The sequence below is a fragment of the Muscardinus avellanarius genome (genome assembly GCF_963383645.1).
Source record: "Muscardinus avellanarius genome assembly, chromosome: 16".
NCBI classification, from domain to species: domain Eukaryota; kingdom Metazoa; phylum Chordata; class Mammalia; order Rodentia; family Gliridae; genus Muscardinus; species Muscardinus avellanarius.
The window spans coordinates 23,426,469-23,447,997 of record NC_137802.1 but is presented as its reverse complement, the minus strand read 5'-3'; the positions used below and the strand labels follow the sequence as shown (position 1 = coordinate 23,447,997).

General features: G+C 49.6%; 1 protein-coding gene across 1 annotated transcript in view; it reads left to right on the top strand.

Moving 5' to 3' along the window:
- Positions 1–21,529, top strand: part of NXN (nucleoredoxin) — a gene marked incomplete at its 3' end in the record, with an annotated part of 176,157 nt that overhangs the window by 143,013 nt on the left and 11,615 nt on the right. Inside the window, exons 2-5 of the mRNA XM_080713190.1 lie at positions 3,476–3,593; positions 6,287–6,420; positions 7,316–7,416; positions 10,237–10,343. Coding sequence (XP_080569316.1) covers positions 3,476–3,593; positions 6,287–6,420; positions 7,316–7,416; positions 10,237–10,343 — 460 coding nt within the window. The remainder of the gene's footprint in view (positions 1–3,475; positions 3,594–6,286; positions 6,421–7,315; positions 7,417–10,236; positions 10,344–21,529) is intronic.

Sequence of the window (21,529 nt, the reverse complement as noted above, 5' to 3'; positions counted from 1 at the left end):
TGGCTTCGAACCTGCGTGATTCCCCTGTCTCCGCCTCCCAAGCACGGGGATTACAAGTGTCCGTCACCATGCCCGGCTCTTACAAGTGTTTAAAATTATTTTTCAGCCGGGCGTGGTGGCGCACGCTTGTAATCCCCGCGCTTGGGAGGCGGAGACAGGAGGATCGCGCAGGTTCGAAGTCAGCCATGCGCGCTGGCTTAGGAGACCCTGTTTCCAAATAAAAATGTAAAAATAGGTCTGGGAGTGTAGCCCGGAGGTAGAAGGGCTTCCAGGAACCCCAGTACCACCAAAAAATAAAAAAATAAAAAAAAATAAAATTTATTTTTCTGTTTCTATCCTTGTATTGTGTTGGGAGAGGGGATGGGTATTAGGGGCTGAAGCCAAGAACTTTCTGCATTTATTTATTTATTTATTTATTTAATTTTTGGTGGTACTGGGGTTCCTGGAAACCCTTCTATCTCTGGGCTACACTCCCAGACACCTATTTTTAATATTTTTATTTGGAAACAGGGTCTCTTAAACCAGTGAGGCTGGATTAAAACCTGTGTGATTGTCCTGTCTCCGCCTCCCAAGTGCGGGGATTACAAGCGTGCACCTCCACGCCCGGTGCTATTTATTTATTTATTTAGTGGTACTGGGGATGGAACCCAGGGGCTTTCTACCTCCGGGTTATACTCCCAGACCTATTTTCTATTTTACTTGGAAACAGGGTCTCACTAAGTTGCTGAGAGCCTCACTCAGTAGCTGAGGCTGGCTTTGAACCTGTGCGATCCTCCTGTCTCAGCCTCCCAAGCGCTGGGATTACAAACGTGCTCCACCACACCGGACTTTCTACCTTTAAAGTATACCCCACCCCTTTCTGGGTTTTTTTGGGGGGAATAGGATCTCACTATGTTGCTGAGGCTGGTTTCAAACCTGCAATCCTTCGTCTTAGCCTCCCCAGTTTTGGGATTACAGGCATGCACCACCATGTCTGGCTTATATTCTTGTTTATTGTCTGTCTCTCTCATTAGAACAACAGCTCCACAAAGAATAGCAATGTCGTATTTCATGTTCCTTCGGCCTGGCGCATAATAAGTGCATGATTGCCGGGCGTGGTGGCGCACGCTTGTAATCCCCGTGCTTGGGAGACAGAGACAGGAGGATCGCGCAGGTTCGAAGCCAGCCGTGCTGGCGTAAGAGACCCTGTTTCAAAAATATAAAATAGGTCTGGGAGTGTAGCCCGGAGGAAGGCGGGCTTCCAGGAACCCCAGTACCACCAAAAAAAAATGTGCATGATTAATATCTGTAGAGTGTCAGCACTTACCAGTTATAAAACCTACTGAGGGGAAAATGTGCATTTAAAGCACTGTATCTCGCTGGGCATGGTGACGCACACTTGCAATCCCAGCATCTGGGAGGCTGAGAAAGGAGGATCATGGTTCACAGACAGCCTCAGCTACCTAGTGAGGGCCTCCACAACTTAGTGAGACCCTGTTTCAAAATAAAGAATAAAAAAATAGGGCTGGGGGTGAAGTCAGAGGTAGAATGCCCCTGGACTCCACCCCCAGACCCGCAAAGAAAAAGAAAAAAGAAAAAGAAATGTTGGTGAGATTATTAGGAAATAGGCTCTTTCATTTGCCACTGGTGGGAATATAAAACGGTCTAAGCTTTCCTAAGTGATGAATCATGAGTCATTTTTTTACTTTAGTTTTTGTGGTTTACTGTATTTCTCAATTTTTTCCAATGAGTACTGCTTCCCAAAATTACTTTTTAAACCAATAAAAGTTAAATCATCTTAACTTTCTCTCTCTCTTTCCCTTCTTCCCTCCCTCCCCCTCCCTCCCCCTTCCTCCTTCCCTCCCCCTCCCTCCCCCTTCCTTCCTTCCTTCCTACCTTCCTTCCTTCCTTCCTTCCTTCCTTCCTTTGTGGTGCAGGGGATGGAACCCAGGGGCATTCTACCTTCCAGCTACATCCCAGCCCTATTTTTTATTCTTTATTTTGAAACAAGGTAGCTGAGGCTGGCCCTGAACCCAGATCCTCCTGTCTCAGCCTCCAAAGTTACTAGAATTACAAGCATGCACCGCTACGCCCGGCCCCTGATCAGATTTCTACAGAATGATGTAATACTGGTCATGGAAAACTGTCTGCTGAGAGGCTGCTTTGTGAGCCCACCACAAGTTCAGGGCTGGGCAGCATTAGTGGGGCCCACCCAATATGAGGGGCGTAACCTTCCTGTCCAGATGCAGGTCTCCACAAAGAGGGAAGCCTAGGATTTCTTGGCGATGCCCAGCCCTATGCCCTCAGTGTGTGGGATTGAATCCCATGCAGTCAGTGAGCCTGGCAATGTGGAGCACACCTATGATGCCAGCTACTCAAGAGGCTGAGGAGGAGAATCTCAAGTTCGAGGCCAGCCTGGGCAGCCCAACAAGACCCTGTCTCAAGATAAAAAAAAAATAATAGGGCTAAGGATATAGCTCAGTAGTAGGGTGCCCCTGGGTTCAAGTCCCATTTTATCCCCCCCAAAAAAGCCAGAGTCACAGCCATACGCACCTTCCTCCCCTCTGCAGCATGCAGCCCACCTGCTGCCCCTGACATACCTGTGCCTGAGTCTCCTAGGACCCAAGCAGCCGGCTGCCCTTTCTGGACCCCCAGTCACCCAGAAGAGAGGCTCTCAATTGAGTGTCCTCACCTGTGGGCCCCCACAGTCCCTGGAGGTGTGTCGCTACACAGCATCACACTTAATGGCTGCTTGGGGAACTGGGCAGTAAAGATGCAATGAATCCAGTGGCCTTCCTCAATGGAATTCATCCCGTGGCAGTGAGCAAACAAATAGCTCCTCGCCAGGGCGGCTATGCCCACCTTCCCTCTGCTTCATTCCTCTTAGACCCTGGGCCTCTTTGCACAGCCAGCCCCAACCTCCCCAGCCACCAGAGGGTGTCTGGAGTGGCACCTAGATTGCCAGGTTTGAGGCTGGCTCGGGACTCCGCTGCCCAGGCTGGGCAGGCCAAAAGGCACACGTGTGCAGTGACAGTGGATTCCAAGTCAAGTGGCACGGGGCTTGTCTGAATGACGTGCTCCTGTTGGCAAACCTGTCTCCTCTCGGGTGGCTGAAGACACAGCAGAGCCGGGAAGCAGGGGAGGGCTGCTGCTGCTGCTGGAGAAGCTCTGTGGAGAAGTTTCCTTTGCTCCTGAACCGCTGCCAGAGGCCTGGTCATGCTCCTCAGGCTGGCGGTCCCCTCTCGTCCTCATGCTTTCCAGGGAACGAGCGCGCTGCTGCGCCATGCTGACGCTGCTCCAGTGGTAGGGCTGCGTCTGCTGCTCTGCACCGACTGCGGGCACAGGGGCCAACGGCCTTGCTTAAGCCCAGTCATTCTTTTATTTAAACTCCAGAGTTTTTCTACCCATCTCTCCTTGGTCCCCGAGGGGCTCAAGAGAACTCTGCAACTAAATTCACTTTGGATGTAACCACCTTCTTCTACTTTTCTATTTACAGCTCAAACTTTGGAACAAATACCGAATTTCCAACATTCCATCACTAATATTCCTTGATGCCACCACTGGGAAGGTCGTATGCAGGAATGGGCTCCTGGTGATCCGTGATGACCCTGAAGGTGAAGCCTCCTCCTGTTCACTTGTTCCCTGGTGGCCTTTCCCCCCACTCCTGCCCTGGTGACCTTTCTTCCTCCTCCTGTCCTGGTGACCTCCCCCCCCAACTCCTGTCCTGGTGGCCTTCCCCCCTTCTGCCCTGGTCACTCCACCCTCTCCTCCCCTGGTGACCTCCCCACTCCTGTCCTGGTGACCTCCCCGGTGACCTTCCTCCGTCTCCTCCCCTGGTGACCTCCCCCCTCCTGTCCTGGTGACCTTCTCTCCCTCCTCCCCTAGTGACCTCCCCCCACCACACTCCTGCCCTGGTGACCTTCCCTGTTACCCCGCCCTGATGACCTGACCCACCCTCCTGCTCAGGGCCCAGGAAATGAGTCTACATGGGTTAACATAGCTAGCAAACATTGTCTTGAAACTATAGTATTCTCTAGGTCATGGTTAAGATTATTTAAAAGGATCAGAATGTCCCTGTGGGAGGCTTTAATTCATAGGCCAGTGAAATTGGGATCTGGAAAAGGAAATTTAGCTTTGAGGACAAAGAGGGCTGATGAAAAGCAGCAAAAAACAAAAGAAAAAAAAAAGCAGATACTAAAACCTAGTGCCATTTCAACAGCAGCTGCCGCCTGTGTGATTGTCAGGGGCAGGCTAAATGAGGCTTTTCCTCCCTCTTTAAAATACAGATTGAGTATCACTTCTCAAAATGCCTGGGAGCAGAAATGTTTCAGATTTTGGAGTTTTTCAGATCTTTGAATATTTATACAGAATTTACCAGTTGAGCATCCTTAATCCAAAAATGTAAAAATCCAAGTGCTCTGAGATCTGAAAAACTCAGGCCAGTCTGACTCTCAAGCCTTGGTATTTAGTGATGCTCAGCCCGTGGCGTACACCACAGCGGCACAGAAGTCTGTGCCGCGCTCCTGGCCTCAGTTCTTGGCACTGCCTGAGTCTTGCAGGTCTTGGTCCTGCTGCCCAGCTCCCCAAGGCCATGCACCGGGGAGGGTGCTCTGACCACCTCTCAGTGGCCAAGGTCTGCCTCTTTCTCTTGCGCTGGAATGATAAGAGTTGTGCGATCTCCCCTCTCTTGCTTATAAATCTGATTAGAAGATTCACCCCTGGTCAAAAATTTTCACAGTTAAAAAAAAAAATTCACTGTGTTGAAGAATCGACCTCTAAGAAGCAGGGAGAAGTGGGACCAAACTGCACCTTCTCAGCGCACACCTGTGCCTGCACACATTCATGTGTGCACACGGGCACATGACTGAAGATCTTTAACAATGTAGATGGCCTGAGCCACCCCAGAGGTTTTCGTATTCTTATGTTTCAGGTGGGCTTGGCCATCCGTGTTTTGTTTTTTGTTTTTGTTTTTGTTGCTGGGGATGGAACCCAGGGGCATCCTTCCTCCAAGCTATACCCCCAGCCCTATTTTTTATTCTTTATTTTGAAACAGGGTCTCACTGAGTTGCAGAGGGCCTCACAAGTTGCTGAGGCTGGCTTTGAACTGCGATCCTCCTGTCTCAGCCTCCCAAGTACTGGGATTACAATCCTGCGCCACCACGCCCGGCTGCCATCAGTGTTTTAATTGATGTGTGCTTCACCTCCCTATCCCAGACCCCTCAGTCAATGGTGAGGCAGTGGGCTGTGGCCACCTATTGAGCAGACACTGTTCTCTTGAACTGAGAGCATATTGTTTCCCCTTCCTGACTGGAGCTTAATTGTCGTCAGAATACTGGCCATCTGGGATGCTGGGTTTTACATTTTCCTTTTCTTAGACTTAAATTCTCATTTGGTTCCCAGATCCCCAACCCAGACCAATTGAAACAGAATCTCTGGGGCTAAGGCTGGGGCCCAGGAACATCATATTTTAAAATTCCCCAGTGGGTTCCAACACACAGTCGGCATTGGGAATCACTGAGATGCCAAGGATTTGGACTGACTCAACATGTGGTAACACCTGGGGCTGGGATCCCCAGCCCTGGCCCACGTCAGGGTTACCTGGGAGTGTGCTCATTTGGACCCAGGGGAAACCTCTCAGCTATCCCCAGCCCTATTTTATTCTTTATTTGGAAACAGTCTCACTAAGTTGCTCAGGCTGGCCATGCACCTACAAACCCTCCTGTCTCAGCCTCCCAGGTATTAGGATTATAGGTGTGTACCACCATGCCCAGCTCTGTTGTTTTGAATGTATATCCACCAGGCATAGTAACACACGCTTAGAATTCTAGTACTTGGGAGGCTAAAACAGGAGATGGCAGGTTTGAGACTAGCCTCAGCAACTTAGTGAGACTGTTTCAATATAAAAAAATAAAATAGGGCCGGGGGTGTAGCTTGGAGGTAGAATGCCCCTGAGTTCAATCCCCAGTATCAAAAAAAAAAAAAAAAAAGAAAAGAAAAGAAAAGATAGGAGGAGGAGGAGCGGGGGAGGGGGAGGAGGAAATACATCAACAGCCTTGCTTCTGCGTCCCCAGATGCCGCCGGGGGTGCCTTATGATCATCCATTCCAGTCTTGGGAGCCCTTGCCCAGAGGTGGCCGGGCTCTGCCAGGGATGAATTCTACTTTATTTCTGTGCCGGCTGTATATCCTGAGGCCATGTTAACAAATACTATTTGATGATTCAGTTGTTTTGCCTGAAGCTCAGGGGCCTCCTGGCTGGGTCCGGGGCCATAAGAACCTTGACATTCTCGCTGTCTGTGCCTGTTCCAGGTCTGGAATTCCCTTGGGGACCCAAGCCATTCAGGGAAGTCATCGTGGGGCCCTTACTTAGAAATAACGGGCAGTCGCTGGACAGCAGCAGCCTGGAGGGGTCTCACATGGGAGTCTATTTCTCTGCACACTGGGTGAGTGTTTGGTCCCTCCTAAGTCTAGACAGAAAGGAGCAGCGATGTCACCACCCTGCCCAGTGTGGCTGGCGTGGACGTGTGACTGCTCTGCAGGAATTCCCTGGCCTTTTGTATCTCCTGACCCCAGTGCATTGTTGGCATGCAATAGGATCATAGTGGACAGAAAATGATTTTTTTTGGTGTGTGTGGTACTAGGGATGGAACCCAGGGGCTTCCTATCACCGGGCTACATTCCCAGACCTATTTTCTATTTTATTTGGGAATAGGGTCTCACTAAGTTCCTGAGAGCCTCACTAAGTAGCTGAGGCTGGCTTTGAACCTCCTGTCTCAGCCTCCCAAGTGCTGGGGTTACAAGTGTGCACCACCACACCTGGCAGAAAATGACTTTTGAATGATCCAAAAGGATATTCCTCCAAACCCGTTTGGAGGACCCTTTGAAGGATCCCTAAGGGGACTGTTGTAACTGCTGCCTGCTGGCTCGTTGCATGGGTTGGGGTAGGGCCTGTGCTGGAAACTGGCCATGAAGAGAGAGGAGCTGATCTCCACCCCTTTTGTTTTTTATTTACCTATTTATTTTTATGTTGGGGATTGAACCCAAGGGCATTTTACCTATAAGCTACCCCACCAGCCCTTTCTGTTTTGAAATAGGATCTTGCCAAGTTGCTGAAGAGCTCATAAGTTGCTGAGGCTGGTCTCAAACTTATGCTCCTCCTATCTCAGCCTCCCAAGTATTGGGATTACAGGTGTGTATCACCATGCCCAGGGCCACCTGTTTTATAAACTGGGTTTTGTTGTCCCAGTCCTACTTGGGTCTTCCTCGGGGGAGGGGGGTTGAGCAGCTGGGAAATAAAGAAGGTGCATCACGCAGCAGGGTCCCGCTCTTGTCTTTCAGTGTCCTCCCTGCCGAAGCCTCACCCGGGTGCTGGTGGAGTCCTACCGGAAGATCAAGGAGGCAGGCCAGAAATTTGAGATTATCTTTGTTAGTGCAGACAGGTAACGTGCGCCTGTGAAGGAGAGTCATGTGTCCCTCTCCATGGGTGGTTACCATCCATTTCTTTTACCATGTTCCTCCTCCTCCTCCTCTTCCTCATTCTCCTTCTTTGCAGTACTAGGTATTAAATTTATTTTGAAACAAGGTCTCACCATGCTGCAGAGAGCCTCATGGGGTTGCTGAGGTTATCTGCAAATCTGCGATCCTCCTGTCTCAGCCTCCCAAGTACTGGGATTACAAGTATGCACCACCGCACCTGGCTAGTACTAGGTATAAACCCAGGGTTTAAACCACTGAGCCCTTTTTATTTTATTTTAAGGCAGCGTCTTACTAAGTTTCCCAGGTTAGCCTCTAACTTGTGATCCTCCTGGAATTACAGGTGTATGCTACTATTCCTAGCTTTGCATTACATTTCTTTGCTTATTGTGGGGCATAGAGGAAAGATTTGGAGAAGGTATTCTGGGTTATTGGTGGAGAAGCAGATACATTTCACTTTTACTCACTTAATTGTCTGAAGGAGGGGCTGGGATGTAGCTCAGTGGCAAAGTGCCTGCCCTGCAGGTGTGGCACTCTGGGTTCGATCCCCAGTCCCCCTTACCCCCCAAAAAAGACCCATAAAAAATAAAGCCAGGCACGGTGGTGCACGCTTGTAATCCCAGCATTTGGGAGGCTGAGACAGGAGAATCGTGGTTCACAGACAGCCTCAGCCACTACTTAGTGAGGTCGTTTGCAACTCAGTGAGACTCTGTTTCAAACTAAAGAATAAAAAATAGGGCTGGGGGCATAGCTCCTGGGTTCCATCCCCAGTACTACAAAAAATAAATAAATAAATATAAATAAATAAATAAATAAGCAAGCTACTTGTCTGAAGGGAGCCTAGAGAAGCCTCTTCTTGTGGTAAACACTGGAGTGCATACCCACCCAACCTGGGTTGTTTGAGATTAGGATGCGTTTTCTGGTTTGTCGAGCTTTCTAGATCATGAGGGAAAGATATGGAGGAGGAGATGGAAGGGAGCCAGACACGTTGGTCTTGGGTGGACATGCAGTTGTTTTCTTAGCTCTGGCTATGTACTCTGTCTATTTGAAATCACATGGGTAAGAAACCACAAAACCAAGGAGGGTTCCTGGAACAGGTGAGGACTTCTTAGCCTCAGGGTCTCCTACTTCTTGCCTCTCTTCGGCTTCATGCATCAACAAGCTTTCTTCAGTTCAAAGCTCCAACCCCCAGTCAGCCCGAGTGCTGGGTGTTCTGCCTCTCACGTCCCCATTTGCAGCGGGAAGGCCTGGCCCGCTGCTGCATGCATGGCGCCCCACTGTCCCGTGTGGAGTTCCTTGGCCTGCGGCCCTGCGCCCAGCTTCCTGTCTCTGTGCATAGAAATGAACACAGGCCTGAGAGTGTGCCAGGGGCAGCTGTCGATTTTTGTTTTTTTGTATTTTGTTTTTGCAGTACTGGGGTTGGAATGCAGGGGCATTCTATCTCTGAACTACACCTCTACCCCTATTTTTTTGTTTTGTTTGTTTTGTTTGTTTTGTTTGTTTTGTTTTGTTTTGTTTTGTTTCAGTGCTACTTGAGTTCTGGAAGCCCTTCTACCTCCGGGCTACACTCCCAGACCTATTTTTACATTTTTATTTGGAAACAGGGTCTCCTAAGCCAGTGCGGCTGGCTTCGAACCTGAGCGATCCTCCTGTCTCCACCTCCCAAGCGCGGGGATTACAAGTGTGCGCCACCACGCCCAGCCTGCAGCCCTATTTTTTATTCTTTATTTTGAAACAGGGTCTCACTGGGTTGCAAAGGGCCTCACTAAGTAGCTGAGGCTGTCTGGGAACCACAATCCTCCTGTCTTAGCTTCCCGAATGCTGGGATTACAAGCATGTGCCACCATGCCCATATTTTGGTTTTAGTTTTTTTTTTTTTGTTTGTTTGTTTGTTTGTTTGTTTTTTGGTGGTACTGGGGTTCCTGGAATTCCGCCCTTCTACCTCCGGGCTACACTCCCAGACCTATTTTATATTTTTGAAACAGGACCCGGCTGGCTTCGAACCTACGCGATCCTCCTGTCTCTGCCTCCCAAGCGCAGGGATTACAAGCGTGCGCCACCATGCCCGGCTTTAGTTTTTTATTTTTTATATTTTTGGTACTAGGGATTGAACCCTGAGGCATTCTACCTCTGAGTTATACTCCAGCACTTCCTAGAGATTTTTTTTTTTTTTTTTTTTTTTTTTTTAGGAACTAGGGATTGAACCCAGGGGCATTTACCTCATTTACTACATTCCCAGACCTATTTTTTATTCTTTATTTTGAGACAGTGTTTCACTAAGTTGCAGAGGGCTTTGCTAAGTAGCTGAGGCTGGCTGGTGAACCTGTGATCCTCCTGTCTCAGCCTCCCGAATGCTGGGGTTACAAGTGTGCCCCACCATACCCTGCATATGTTTGGTTTTAAATGTTTAGTCTTGTACACATTATAGTTCCACATATAAACTAGACATATTAGAAATATTGCAAGGAACAGAGGTTTGTGTACCTCTCAGTTCCCGATGAACTTAAGACCTGTCTGTGTGGAGAAGGGGAACTTGGGCAGGAGCGTTAATTGTTAGGGCGTGAGGGAGTGGAGTACTGGGCTGGCCCTCCTGGCTTTTTAGTGTGGGATCCGCCTGCTGCGTGCAGGCGTCCGTCTCTTCTTGGTGATACCAGGATGGGCAGAACAGCCTCCATTGCCTGGTGTCTGAGGAGCACGGCTGGCAGGAGCCAACTTGACAGTGGGTGGGGAGGACCGAGCTGAGGTGCGCCCGGTGACGGGGCCTTGCTCTCCACGTGTCTCTGCAGGTCAGAGGAATCATTCAAACAGTACTTCAGTGAGATGCCCTGGCTCGCTGTCCCCTACAGCGACGAGGCCCGGAGGTCCCGCCTTAACCGATTGTATGGAATTCAAGGTAGGCACCCCAGACCCAGACTCCATGCAGCTCCTTGGAGGGTGCTTGCCCATCTGGGTGCCTCTGGCTTTCCTTTTAGCAGGAAAAGAACATCTTCATCTCCGTGAATGCTCACATTCTTCACCATCTTAAAAATTACTTGGGGCGAATTGCGTGTGTGTATAGAACTGGTGATTGAACCCAGGGCCCCAACCCTGGTTTTTATTCTTTATTTTGAAACAGGGTTTTGTTAAGTTGCAGAGGGCCTCGTTAAGTTGCTGAGGCTGTCCACCAACCTGTGATCCTCCTTTTCTGCCGCCCTATGCCACCATCTGGCTTGGGGTAGAGTTTATAGTATATAACTTACACAGGTGTAAGTGCTTGTGCTGGTAAAACAGGTGCTTCTCACGTCTTGGCATTATGACTTCTGATGTGGATGGGCCGTGGAACACATGGTTCTAAATGACTTGGCCAGAACTCTGTCCCCAGGGTCTCACTGTCACCAAGACCAGAGAGTGATTCTTGGTTCCATCATGCAGAGTCCATGAGCCTAAGTTTCCTCTTCTGCAAAATGAGGATGATAAGTATCTGACCAAGAAAAAAAAAAGAATTAAGGTTTATTAGAGGAACAAACTATATTTTATTCTTTTTTTGTGTGTGATACTAGAGATTAAACCCAGAGGCATTCTACCTTCAAGCTACACCCCCAGCCTGGTTTTATTTCCTGTTTGGAAACAGGACCCACTAGGTTGATGAGTCTCACTACTTGTTGAAGCTGTCCTCAAACCTGCAAACTTCCTATCTCAGTCCCCCAAGCACTGAGCACCACCACATCCAGCCTATTTTTATTCTTTATTATGTTGATACCGCTCCTTCCCAGTTTTCTGGGACAGGAGGTTCTTTCTTGACAAAGCTCTTAAGAATTAAGGAGGCCGGGCGTGGTGGCACACGCTTGTAATCCCAGCATTCGGGAGGCTGAGACAGGAGGATCGTGGTTCACGGACAGCCTCAGCTACTTAGTGAAGCCCTCTGCAACTCAGTGAGACCTGGTTTCAGAATAAAAACTAGGGCAAGGGCTGTAGCTTGGAAATACAGTGCCCCTGGGTTCCATCGCCAGACCCACAAAAAAAAAAAAAAAAAAAAAAAAAAGAATTAAGGGTTAAACTAGAGGTTCAGTAGTAGAGCACTTGCCTAGTCTCTGCAGAGGCCCTGCCTGGGTTTGATCCCTAGCACACACACACCAAAAAAAATTACATGGGTTTTGCTTTGTCTTTCCTGCCTATGGGATTCAGCTCTTCACCCTAAAAGTGACTCTGTTTTACCTAAAGGAGATCTCCCTCCCTCTCCCTCCCTCCCTCCCTCCCCCCTTCTCCTCCTCCTCCTCCTCCTCCTCTTCCTCCTCCTCCTCCTCCTCCTCCTCCTCCTCCTCCTCCTCCTCCTCCTCCTCCTCCTTCTTCTTCTTCTTCTTCTTCTTCTTCTTCTTCTTCTTCTTCTTCTTCTCTCTCTCTCTCTCTCTCTCTCTCTCTCTCTCTCTCTCTCTCTCTCGCAGTACTGAGGATGGAACCCAGGGGCACTATACCTCTGAACTACATCCCCACCCTATTTTTTTTAGTCTTTTTGTTTTTGGAGTTTTTTTTGGGGGTACTGAAGATGGAACCAAGGGGCCTTTTACCTCTGAGCTCTGAGCTACACCCTTATTTTTTATTTTAAAACAGGGTCTCACTGAGTTGTGAAGGGCCTCGCTAAGTAGCTGAGGCTGTCGGTGAACCGGGACCCTCTGGTCTCAGCCTCCCAAATGCTGGGATGACAAGCGTGCGCCGCCACGTCCGGCTGTACCTCTGATTCTTGCTTGTGTCTTACAAACAAAACCCACCAATATTTATGGACTAAGTCAGAGGGAAAAGAAGAAACAAATTTTATTTAACCCCCTATTGGATAGCAAAAAGTTTAAACAAGGCCCCTGCTCACATCACGCACCCCAGGCCTGTGGTGGAGAAGGATGCGACCAACTTCAGGGTCCCTCGGGGTGGAGGCGACCTTGGAGCCGCACTTGGTGACACAGTGAAGGACCATTCATGCTTGGAGTCCAGTGCACAGATTCACAGGGACTTAGTCTGGCTGCCGGGAGCCCTGTCAGATGAGCATGCTGGGGTGATATCTGTTTTGGCCCAGTCAGAGCTAAGCTAACCTCTGTCCCAACTGATATTCCTGTGGTGTGTCTAGAATCAGATCAGAGGAATGTTACGATCCAGAAACACGACAGCATCGTGGTGGCAGGACACAAAATGGCCTCTTGGTCTCTTACCAGTTCTCCAGCAGCCTGTCATAGGGACTCAATCCTACCTATGTGAATTATCTTGTAAAACTGTCGAGTTCCAGTGATGAGGCTGTTCATTTAAATATATATTGAGCACTTCCTATTTATTTTAGAGTAAGTTGCATTTTAACCAGCCTATCAGAATATTAATAAGAAAGGATCACGTTTTGAAGCAGCAGGTCGAGGTCACTTTGTATATAAAATTTTATAGGGAAAAAAGTTTAAACAAAGGCAACCAGCAATATTAGTGACATGTAAGGGAAAGAATCTGTATCCTTCAAAGAAGAGCTTGCTCAGCCAGGTACAGTAGCACCCATCTGTAATCCCAGTACTTGGGAGGCTGAGATGGGAGGGTCACAGGTTCAAGGACAGCCTCAGCAAGTAGCAGGACTCTCGGCAGCCTAGTGAGAGCCTGTTTCAAAACTTTAAAAATGATTTGGGATGTAGCCTCCTGTCTCAGCCTCCCAAGTACTGAGATTACAAGTGTGTGTGCCACCACGCCCAGCTAAGGATAAGGATTTTATGTCTTAATAGAATTAACCACTCAAAACTCTCAGCATTGAGCTCCATGAGAAATAATTTGGAGAGGGGCCCAGTGCTGCCCTTGAGTGGACCAGATAGGGTTTATATGGGAAATAATTAAAGAGCAGAGTGTGTTGACCAGATAGTGTTGGTTGAATACATGGCATCTGTAGGAGGGTTTAGACAGCTGGCGCTGTCTGAGGGAACGGAGGGGTGCTGAGCCTCCCTCAGGCCTCCGCGGCCTCTCTGCTTAGAGATGTGTTTCCAACCGCGCTTCAAGCGTGGAGTGTGATTTTATTCTCTCAGAGGGAGGGGGTTGCCCCTTCCTGGATGTGGGGCCACTGAGATGTAGGTGTTGCTGGTGGTCAATACTAAAACCATGGGTTCACCTGAAACTAAAAAATTCCCAAAGGATCGCCTTTTATACTGCATAGCCAGTGTGGGGGTGGCAGTCTGTGCCCCACTGGGCTCTGTGAGATGCTTCTGAGTCCCCTCGGAGGGCAAGTGGTGCAGAAGAGCTAGCATGTGTCTGTGTCTGTCTAGTACTAGGGATCGAACCCAGGGCCTTTCTACTTCTGAGCTAAACTCCAGCCCCAGTTTACTTTTAGTTTGAGCCTGGTCTTGAACTTGCTCTCCCCTCATGTCAGCCTCCCAGTGCATGTGCCACCCGCCCAGCTGACCAGGGATCAGGAGTCCTCCAGGACCCACCTCGAGCTTAGTGGTGGTGAAGGCTGGAGAGGCCTTTCTGTAACACGTTGGCAGGGCTCATCAAATCAAATTGATAGCTTTATGTTTATCTTCAGAAAATGGAATAGGGAGCTCTCCTGACTCTCGAGTGGTCAGCACGTAAGCACTGCAGATGTCAGGGCTGGCCCAGCCAGCCAGAAAGAAGATGACTGACCAGAGGAGGAAGAGGATGGAGGGCTTTCAGAGGTTCATTCATTTGGTACAACCTTGGAAACTGGCAGCTTGGGGATGAGAAGTACATTGAGGGTCCCTGACTACAAGGAGCCCTCGTTGAGGATCAGAAAGCCAGGTCCCCAGCCAGCCGCACTCAAACAATGTGGCATTCCTCTGGAACCCAGCACCAGCCAGGCACATCCCTTTCGGCCCAGCCCACCGGGCCCTTCCTGCTTCTTGTCCCCAGGCTCCACGAGACCCATCCCCCGCCATCTGCCTTCATCTCTCCTCAACTTGGAAAGGCCTGCTTTTCCAGCTCCCCACCTCTTCCTGCTCCTTCCCTGCCTTCCAGTCTCTCCTTGGCAGAGTGTCCGTGTTTACTTGACCCTCACCCTCCCGGGCTAGGTCTCAGCACCCTTCTGCAGGCTTGCTGATAGGGAAGACTTTCTGGAGGGGATAGGTCTGGAGCAGGGCCTTACACAATGTGTGGGGTTATTTAAGGGTTTGGGCTGTAGGGGCAGAGTTCAGATAAAACTAAGGAGGCTTTATCACATCACAGAAAGCTGTGCACATCCTTGAACTTGACCCTTTGGACATTTAAGCTAGACTAGAAGAGAAATCCCAGGAGCAGGTCACCACCAACATTTCTGGTAGACACAGAGAGCCTCACGCTGGGCCTCAGTGACCTACTCTGGGTCATCCAGCTGTACACAGGCCTTCCTGTGGGGAGCGAGGAGCTGCCCTGGGCTCCAAGACAAGTCTCCATCTCTTTGCCTCTGCTCCTTCCCAGGCTCACATGGTCATCAAGTTCTTGTGTTAGCAAGTCTTGTTGGTCTCACCAGGCAGAAGCATTGTTCTCACAAGTACAAGTTCTGGCAAGTTGCATCCGCCTGTCTCTGACCACTAGAAAGAAGAAAGCCCACAGCCTATTGTGGGCGGCAGGGCTGCTGAGAACATGCCCGTGCAGCCCACCAGCTGTCCTGGAGCGCAGTGGTGGGCATGTGGAGCAGGGCCCGCTGGTGACTCCTGTGACCTGAGCAGCCAGGCCATCGCTGGTCCCCTTCAAGCACTCCCCCGTTGCTCCTCGGCAGCCTGCATTAGTGAGGGCATGGGCAGCTCCCCGGATCCCCTGCATTCCCCTCTTCAGGTTCCAAATCTCTGAACATTATTCTATTCTTTTCCTCTTGATAGTATCCTCCCCCCTTCTATCTTTTTTGGTGCTGGAGATTGAACCCAGAGACATTCTACTTCCAAGCTACACTCTATTCTTACTTATTTTATTTTATTTTATTGCGTTACTGGGGATGGAACCCAGGGGCATTCTACCTCCAAGCTACACCCCTAGTCCAATTTTTTATGTGTGTGTGTGTGTGTGTGTGTGTGTGTGTGTGTGTGTGTTACTGGGGATGGAACTTGGGGCCTTCTACCTCTGGGCTACACTCCCAGACCCATTTTATACTTTATTTGGAAACAGGGTCTCACTAAGTTGCTGAGAGCCTCACTAAGTAGCTGAGGCTGGCTTCGAACCTGTGCGAGCCTCCTGTCTCGGCCTCCAAATTGCTGGGATTACAAGCATGCACCACCACACCTGGCTATTCTTTATTTTGAAACAGGTTCTTACTGAGTTGCAAAGGGCCTCATTAAGTAGCTGAGCCTCCCAAATGCTGGGATTACAAGCATGTGCCACCATGCCCGGCTCCTATTTTTTATTCTTTTTTTTTTTTTTTTTTTTTTTTTTTTTTTGGTGGTATTGGGGCTCCTGGAAGCCCTTCTACCTCCAGGCTACACTCCCAGACCTATTTTTACATTTTTATTTGGAAACAGGGTCTCAAGCCGAACCTGCGCGATCTTCCTGTCTCTGCCTCCCAAGCACGGGGATTACAAGCATGCGCCACCACGCCCGGCTATTCTTTACTTTGAAACAGGGGCTCACTGAGTCTCATTAAGTAACTGAGGCCGTCCTCGAACTGTGATTTTCCTGTCCTAGCCTCCCAAATGCCCCAGCTCTATTTTTTTTTTAATTTATTTTGCGAGTCTAGGGATAGAACTCGGGCATTCTACCTCCAGCCATACCCCTGGCCCTGTTTTTTTATTCTTTTTTTTTTAATTTTTTTTATTAATTTATTTTTTAAATTGGTGCATTGTAGTCATATATCAATCACATTGGAGTACAAGACTTGAGAGGATATACAAGCACACATCATCCAATTAGCCCTCCTCCAGCCCCCATCCCATTCCCTCCCCCTCCCTCCATCCCACACTTCTTTGGTGATTTACTTTGATACCTTTGTTTATGTACCTTCTGCGTTTTAAAGAGGCTCTGTCCTCCAGTATTACATACCCTCTGATTGGTCACATTAGTTGCTTCACTATAGGGCCCTTTCTATAGCTCAACCTCTTCCTGTTGCCCTTTTCCTCCTAGTTATTGCTGATTAAGAGAAGCGTCTGATTTATATTTTCTGCGATATTTCTTTGTGCATGCTGCGTTGCAAGTACCGATCCCACTCTTGATGGTCCCAGTAGTGGCCTGGCTACTCAGTGGACTGATCCAGACCTCGCTGGCTCAAGCAGCGGCCTTGCCTCATGGGAGGCCCCAGTTTTGGTCTCGCTGGCCCCTGCACCGGTCTAACCCCTAAGCTGGCTTTGGTCCCGGCCTTGGAGGCCGCAGGAGTGAACTTGCCTCACGCCAGGCTCCGATGCTGGCCATTGGCCCCTGCACCGGTCTAACCCCTTGGCAGGATTCCAATCCCGGCCTCGGAGGCCCCAGCTACGGCCTAGCCTCACGGCAGGCTCCAATGCCGGCCTCGTTGGCCCCAGCACCGGCCTAACCCCTCGGCAGGTTCCGTTCCCGGGTTAGGAGGCCCCAGCACTGGCCATGTCTCACGGCAGGCTCCGATGCCGGCCTTTATTCTTTATTTTGAAATAGGGTCTCACTGAGTTGCAAAGGGCCTCACTATAAGTAGCTGAGGCTGGCCGCAAACTGCAGTCCTTTGATCTCAGCCTCCCGAATGCTGGGATTATAAGCATGCGCCACCACGCCCGGCTCTGATAAGTTTTTTTACTAAATACTTTCGAGCTTTTGTTTGATTCTGCTTATGACTTCCACCCATTTGACTGACATGTTTGTGTGTGCACACAGGCACCCACACACATGAATACACAAAGGCACAGCAAGGTCTGGCTGTATGAGTGTTCAGTAGGCCACGCAGGCCTGCCTCTGGGTGAGCACCTACTCCCTGTATGGCTATGTGTGCCAGGCTCTCACTAAACCATTGTCTCTCCTCACTTATCATTGTTTTTTTGTTTAATTGTGTGTGTGTCTGTGTGCCCGCATGCACGTGCACGTGTATGTGTGTTACTGGGGATTGAACCCAGGGGCTTTCTATCTCCAAGCTACACCACAGCCATATTTTTTATTCTTTATTTTGTTTTTTGGGTTTTTTTGGTGGTACTGGGGGTGGAACCCAGAGGCTTTCTACCTCCAGGCTATATGCCCAGACCTATTTTATATTTTATTTAGAAACAGGGTCTCAATAAGTTGCTGAGAGTCTCACTAAGTAGCTGAGGCTGGCTTTGAACATGTGTGATCCTCCTATCTCAGCCTCCCAAGTGCTGGGATTACAAGCGTGCGCCACCACGCCTGGTGTGTGTGTGTGTGTGTGTTGCTGGGATGAAATCCAGGGGCTTTCTACCTCTGGGCTACTCTCCCAGACCTATTTTATGTTTTATTTGGAAACAGGGTCTCACTAAGTTGCCGAGAGCCTAAGTAGCTGAGGCTGGCTTCAAACAGGCGCCATCCTCCTGTCTCAGCCTCCCAAGCACTGGGATTACAAGCATGCGCCACCACGCCCGGCTATTCTTTATTTTGAAACAGGGTCTCACTGAGTTGCAAAGGGCCTCATTAAGTAGCTGAAGCTGTCCGCGAACTGCGACCCTCCTGTCTCAGCCTCCCAAATGCTGCCTGGCTCCTACCGTTACGTTTTGGTGAAGCTGCCTTACAGGGCTGCGGACGGGGTGTTTTCCTGGCCTCGCCAAGCTGAGCCACCTCTACCTGGCCTTTTTCCTCAGAGTGAGGACGACACTTTGGTGTGATGGTATCTCTGTGCCTCCCTGTGCCATCCTGGCAGGCTTGTGGGAACATTTGTTGTGTAGAAGGAATGTAGACCCCTTTGTGCCCCATAGGAGCTGGACAGTGTCCCTAGACAATGAGTCTCGCTTGCAGAGTAAAAAGGTTTTGAGCAACGGTGCAGAACGCGGACAGTTTTTTGGGGCCAGAGGCCTTGAGGCTGTGTCCTTGAGTCCCTCCTTTCCAGGGTGGCAGCTCTGGCTGCCGGCCTCGAGGATGAGTTTTCCCTGGGCTGGGCAGGACAGGAGTCATGCTGCTGCCTCGGTCAGTCGCAGGTGCTCCCTTTGTAGTCCCTGGGCCGAGCTCAGGCCGTGTGAACCAGTGGTTTCCAGAGCCACCAAGCTCACTGGCGACTTGGCATTCGGCTTCCATCCCTTTCCTTTGTCTCCTGGGGAGCTTAGGGCCTCCTCCTCCCGGCGCTTTGTGCAAACTGGGGAGTTTGCAGCCCTATAAGCTGTTTAAAAACGCCTTTCTAAAGAAGCCATTTAGACATACTTGGCAAAAGGCAAATCCCATTAGCAATTGTCTAAGTAATCCTGGGCTGTCAGGGAGCACCATGTTCTTTGCAGGGAGGCTTAGAGCGCCTTCTCCCTTGGGCTGGGGCCTCTGCAGGCTTTGTTCCTTTCTCCTCACCTTGGCCCTGGGCAGAAGAATAGCCTCAGCCAGGAGCAGCCTGGGCGGGCTGGGGGCAGGGGGGGGCGGGGAGGGGGGCTTTGCCAGCCCTCATCTAGTTTCCTTGCCTGCTGCCTTCCAGTTCCCTCTCCCCCTTCTGTTGCCCTCCCTTCTCCTCTCTCCCTTTTCCTTTTTGCCCCGTTCAAAAAATAGATTTGAGGCAAAATCTGTAGATACTAAAAGGACATGTTTGGAGCTTGTATTTTTCAATCACTAGAAGGCAAACAGCTGATTTGGGCTGGTTTTATAGATAAATTTCAATATCAAAAGGCTGGTGTAGGCTGTCAGGAACCAGCCTGCCAGAGGGCAGGCTGGACAGCCCAGGGGCCCACTGAACCACCTTGCTGTTCCTTTTTATTTATTTATTTATTTATTTATTTATTTATTTATTTATTTGCGGTACTGAGGATGGAACCCAAGGACAGTCTACCTCTGAGCTACACCCCCAATCCTATTTTTTAATCTTTATTTTGAAACAGGGTCTCACTGAGTTGCAAAGGGCCCCACTAAGTAGCTGAGGCTGTCTGTGAACCACGATCCTCCTGTCTCAGCCTCCCAAATGCTGGGAGTACAAGTGTGCGCCACCACACTTGGCTTTATATTTTATTTAGAAAGAGAGTTTCACTAAGTTCCTGAGAGCTTCACTAGGTAGCTGAGGCTAGCTGAGGCTAGCTTTGAACCTGCACAATCCTTTAGTCTCAACCTCCAAAGTACTGGGGTTACAAGCGTGCACTACCACGCCCGGCTTTTATTCATTATTTTGAAACAGGGTCTCAGAGTTAAAAGGGCCTCACTAAGTAGAGGAGGCTGGCCGTGAACTGTGATCCTCCTGTCTCAGTCCCCCGAATGCTGGGATTACAAGTGTGTGCCACCATGTCCTGCTGGTGTTCTGTTTTGTGTGTTGTGCTTAATTGTGAGAACAGAAAAGAGAAACAAAGCAAGAAAAGACAGAGAATTATGTAATCAACCCCAAGGGGCTGCCACACAGAACTGACATTTTTTCCTCAGGTATTGAAGTTATGGGTGGATATGGGCACAAGGTAATGTGTTTAATTTCCAGCACCCAAAAACTGAAATAAAGAAAATATAAATAAATAGGAACATGACAGAAAAAGGGAAGGGGCCCTTTCTCTCTTGCCTTTCTCCTCCCTCTTCCCTGAGGAAGCACTGCCATACTGTGTGTGTGTGTGTGTGTGTGTGTGTGTGTGTGTGTGTGTGTTACTAGGGATGAAACCCAGGGGCTTTTCTACCTCCAGGCTATGCTCCCAGACCTATTTTATATTTTATTTGGAAACAGGGTCTCACTAAGTTGCTGACAGCCTCACTCAGTAGCTGAGGCTGGCTGCGACCCTGTGTGATCCTCCTGTCTCAGCCTCCCAAGCGCAGGGATTACAAGCGTGCGCCACCACGCCCGCCTTGCCATACGTTTAATATGTAACTTCACAAGCAGTTTCCACATTTTTCCTGCATATATAGGACTTCATGCATAATATATAGTTTTGCTTGGTGTCCTTCAGAGCCATGCTTAAAATGCTAGCACGCTGTAATGTCATCTTGCAACTCGCTTTTTCTCACTTACCATTAAGTTTTCAAGGTTTCTCCCTGTTAATATTCATATCTAGTTCATTTCCTTTCAGTTCGGGAAGTGTCTCACTGTGGGAGTGTGCCAGGTGATTCGTCTGCTGTGCTCCTGATGGGCAGCGGCTGTTTCTAGACTCTGTTGCGGTGCCTGCCCTCGGCTGTCTCCTGGCACAGGCAGCTGCCTGCGCAGCGTTTGGACCAGCTGGCCCCATTCACGCCTGTCCAGAACCACCCTTTAATTTCCCTTGGCTTTCACTGGGCTCTGCCTCCTAAACCAGCACCTTCTTCCTCTCCTTAGCTCTCTAAATAAGGGAAATTTGGAGGATCCAGGAAAGGGAAGGGAAGAGGGCGCCAGGGAATGCAGCAGCTCTTGATCTGAGGAAGGCGTTGGTTTGTATTTGTCAGTCTCTCAGCTCTGATGTTCAGTCTGTGTTAATCCACACAGTATACATGTAAGAAAACCCAGGCTTGCCAGGCGTGGTGGTGCACACTTGTAATCCCAGCGCTTGGGGGCTGAGACAGGAGGATCGCACAGGTTCGAAGCCAGCCTCAGCTATTTAAGTGAGGCTCTCAGCAACTTAGTGAGATCCTGTCTCAAAAATAAAGAATAAGCCGGGTGTGGTGGAGCATGCTTGTAATCCCAGCATTTGGGAGGCTGAGACAGGAGGATCGTGGTTCTTGGACAGCCTCAGCTACTTAGTGAGGCCCTTTGTAACTCAGTGAGACCCTATTTTAAAATAAAGAATAAAAAAAATATATGGCTGGGGGTGTAGCTCAGAGGTAGAATGCCCCTGGGTTCCATCCCCAGTAACGCAAGAAGGAAGGAAGGAAGGAAGGAAGGAAGGAAGGAAGGAAGAAGGGAAGGAGGGAGGGAGGGAGGGAGGGAAAGAAAAGAAAACCCAGGCTTCCGAGCATGTGCCAGACCCTGGTGTGCTTCCTAGCACTGCAAAGAGAAGAAGCCGGGCATGGTGGCGCACGCCTGTAATCCCAGTACTTGGGAGGCTGAGACAGGAGGATCGTATGGGTTAAAAGCCAGGCTTAGCTACTTAGTGAGGTTCTCAGCATTTTAGTGAGACCCTGTTTCCAAAT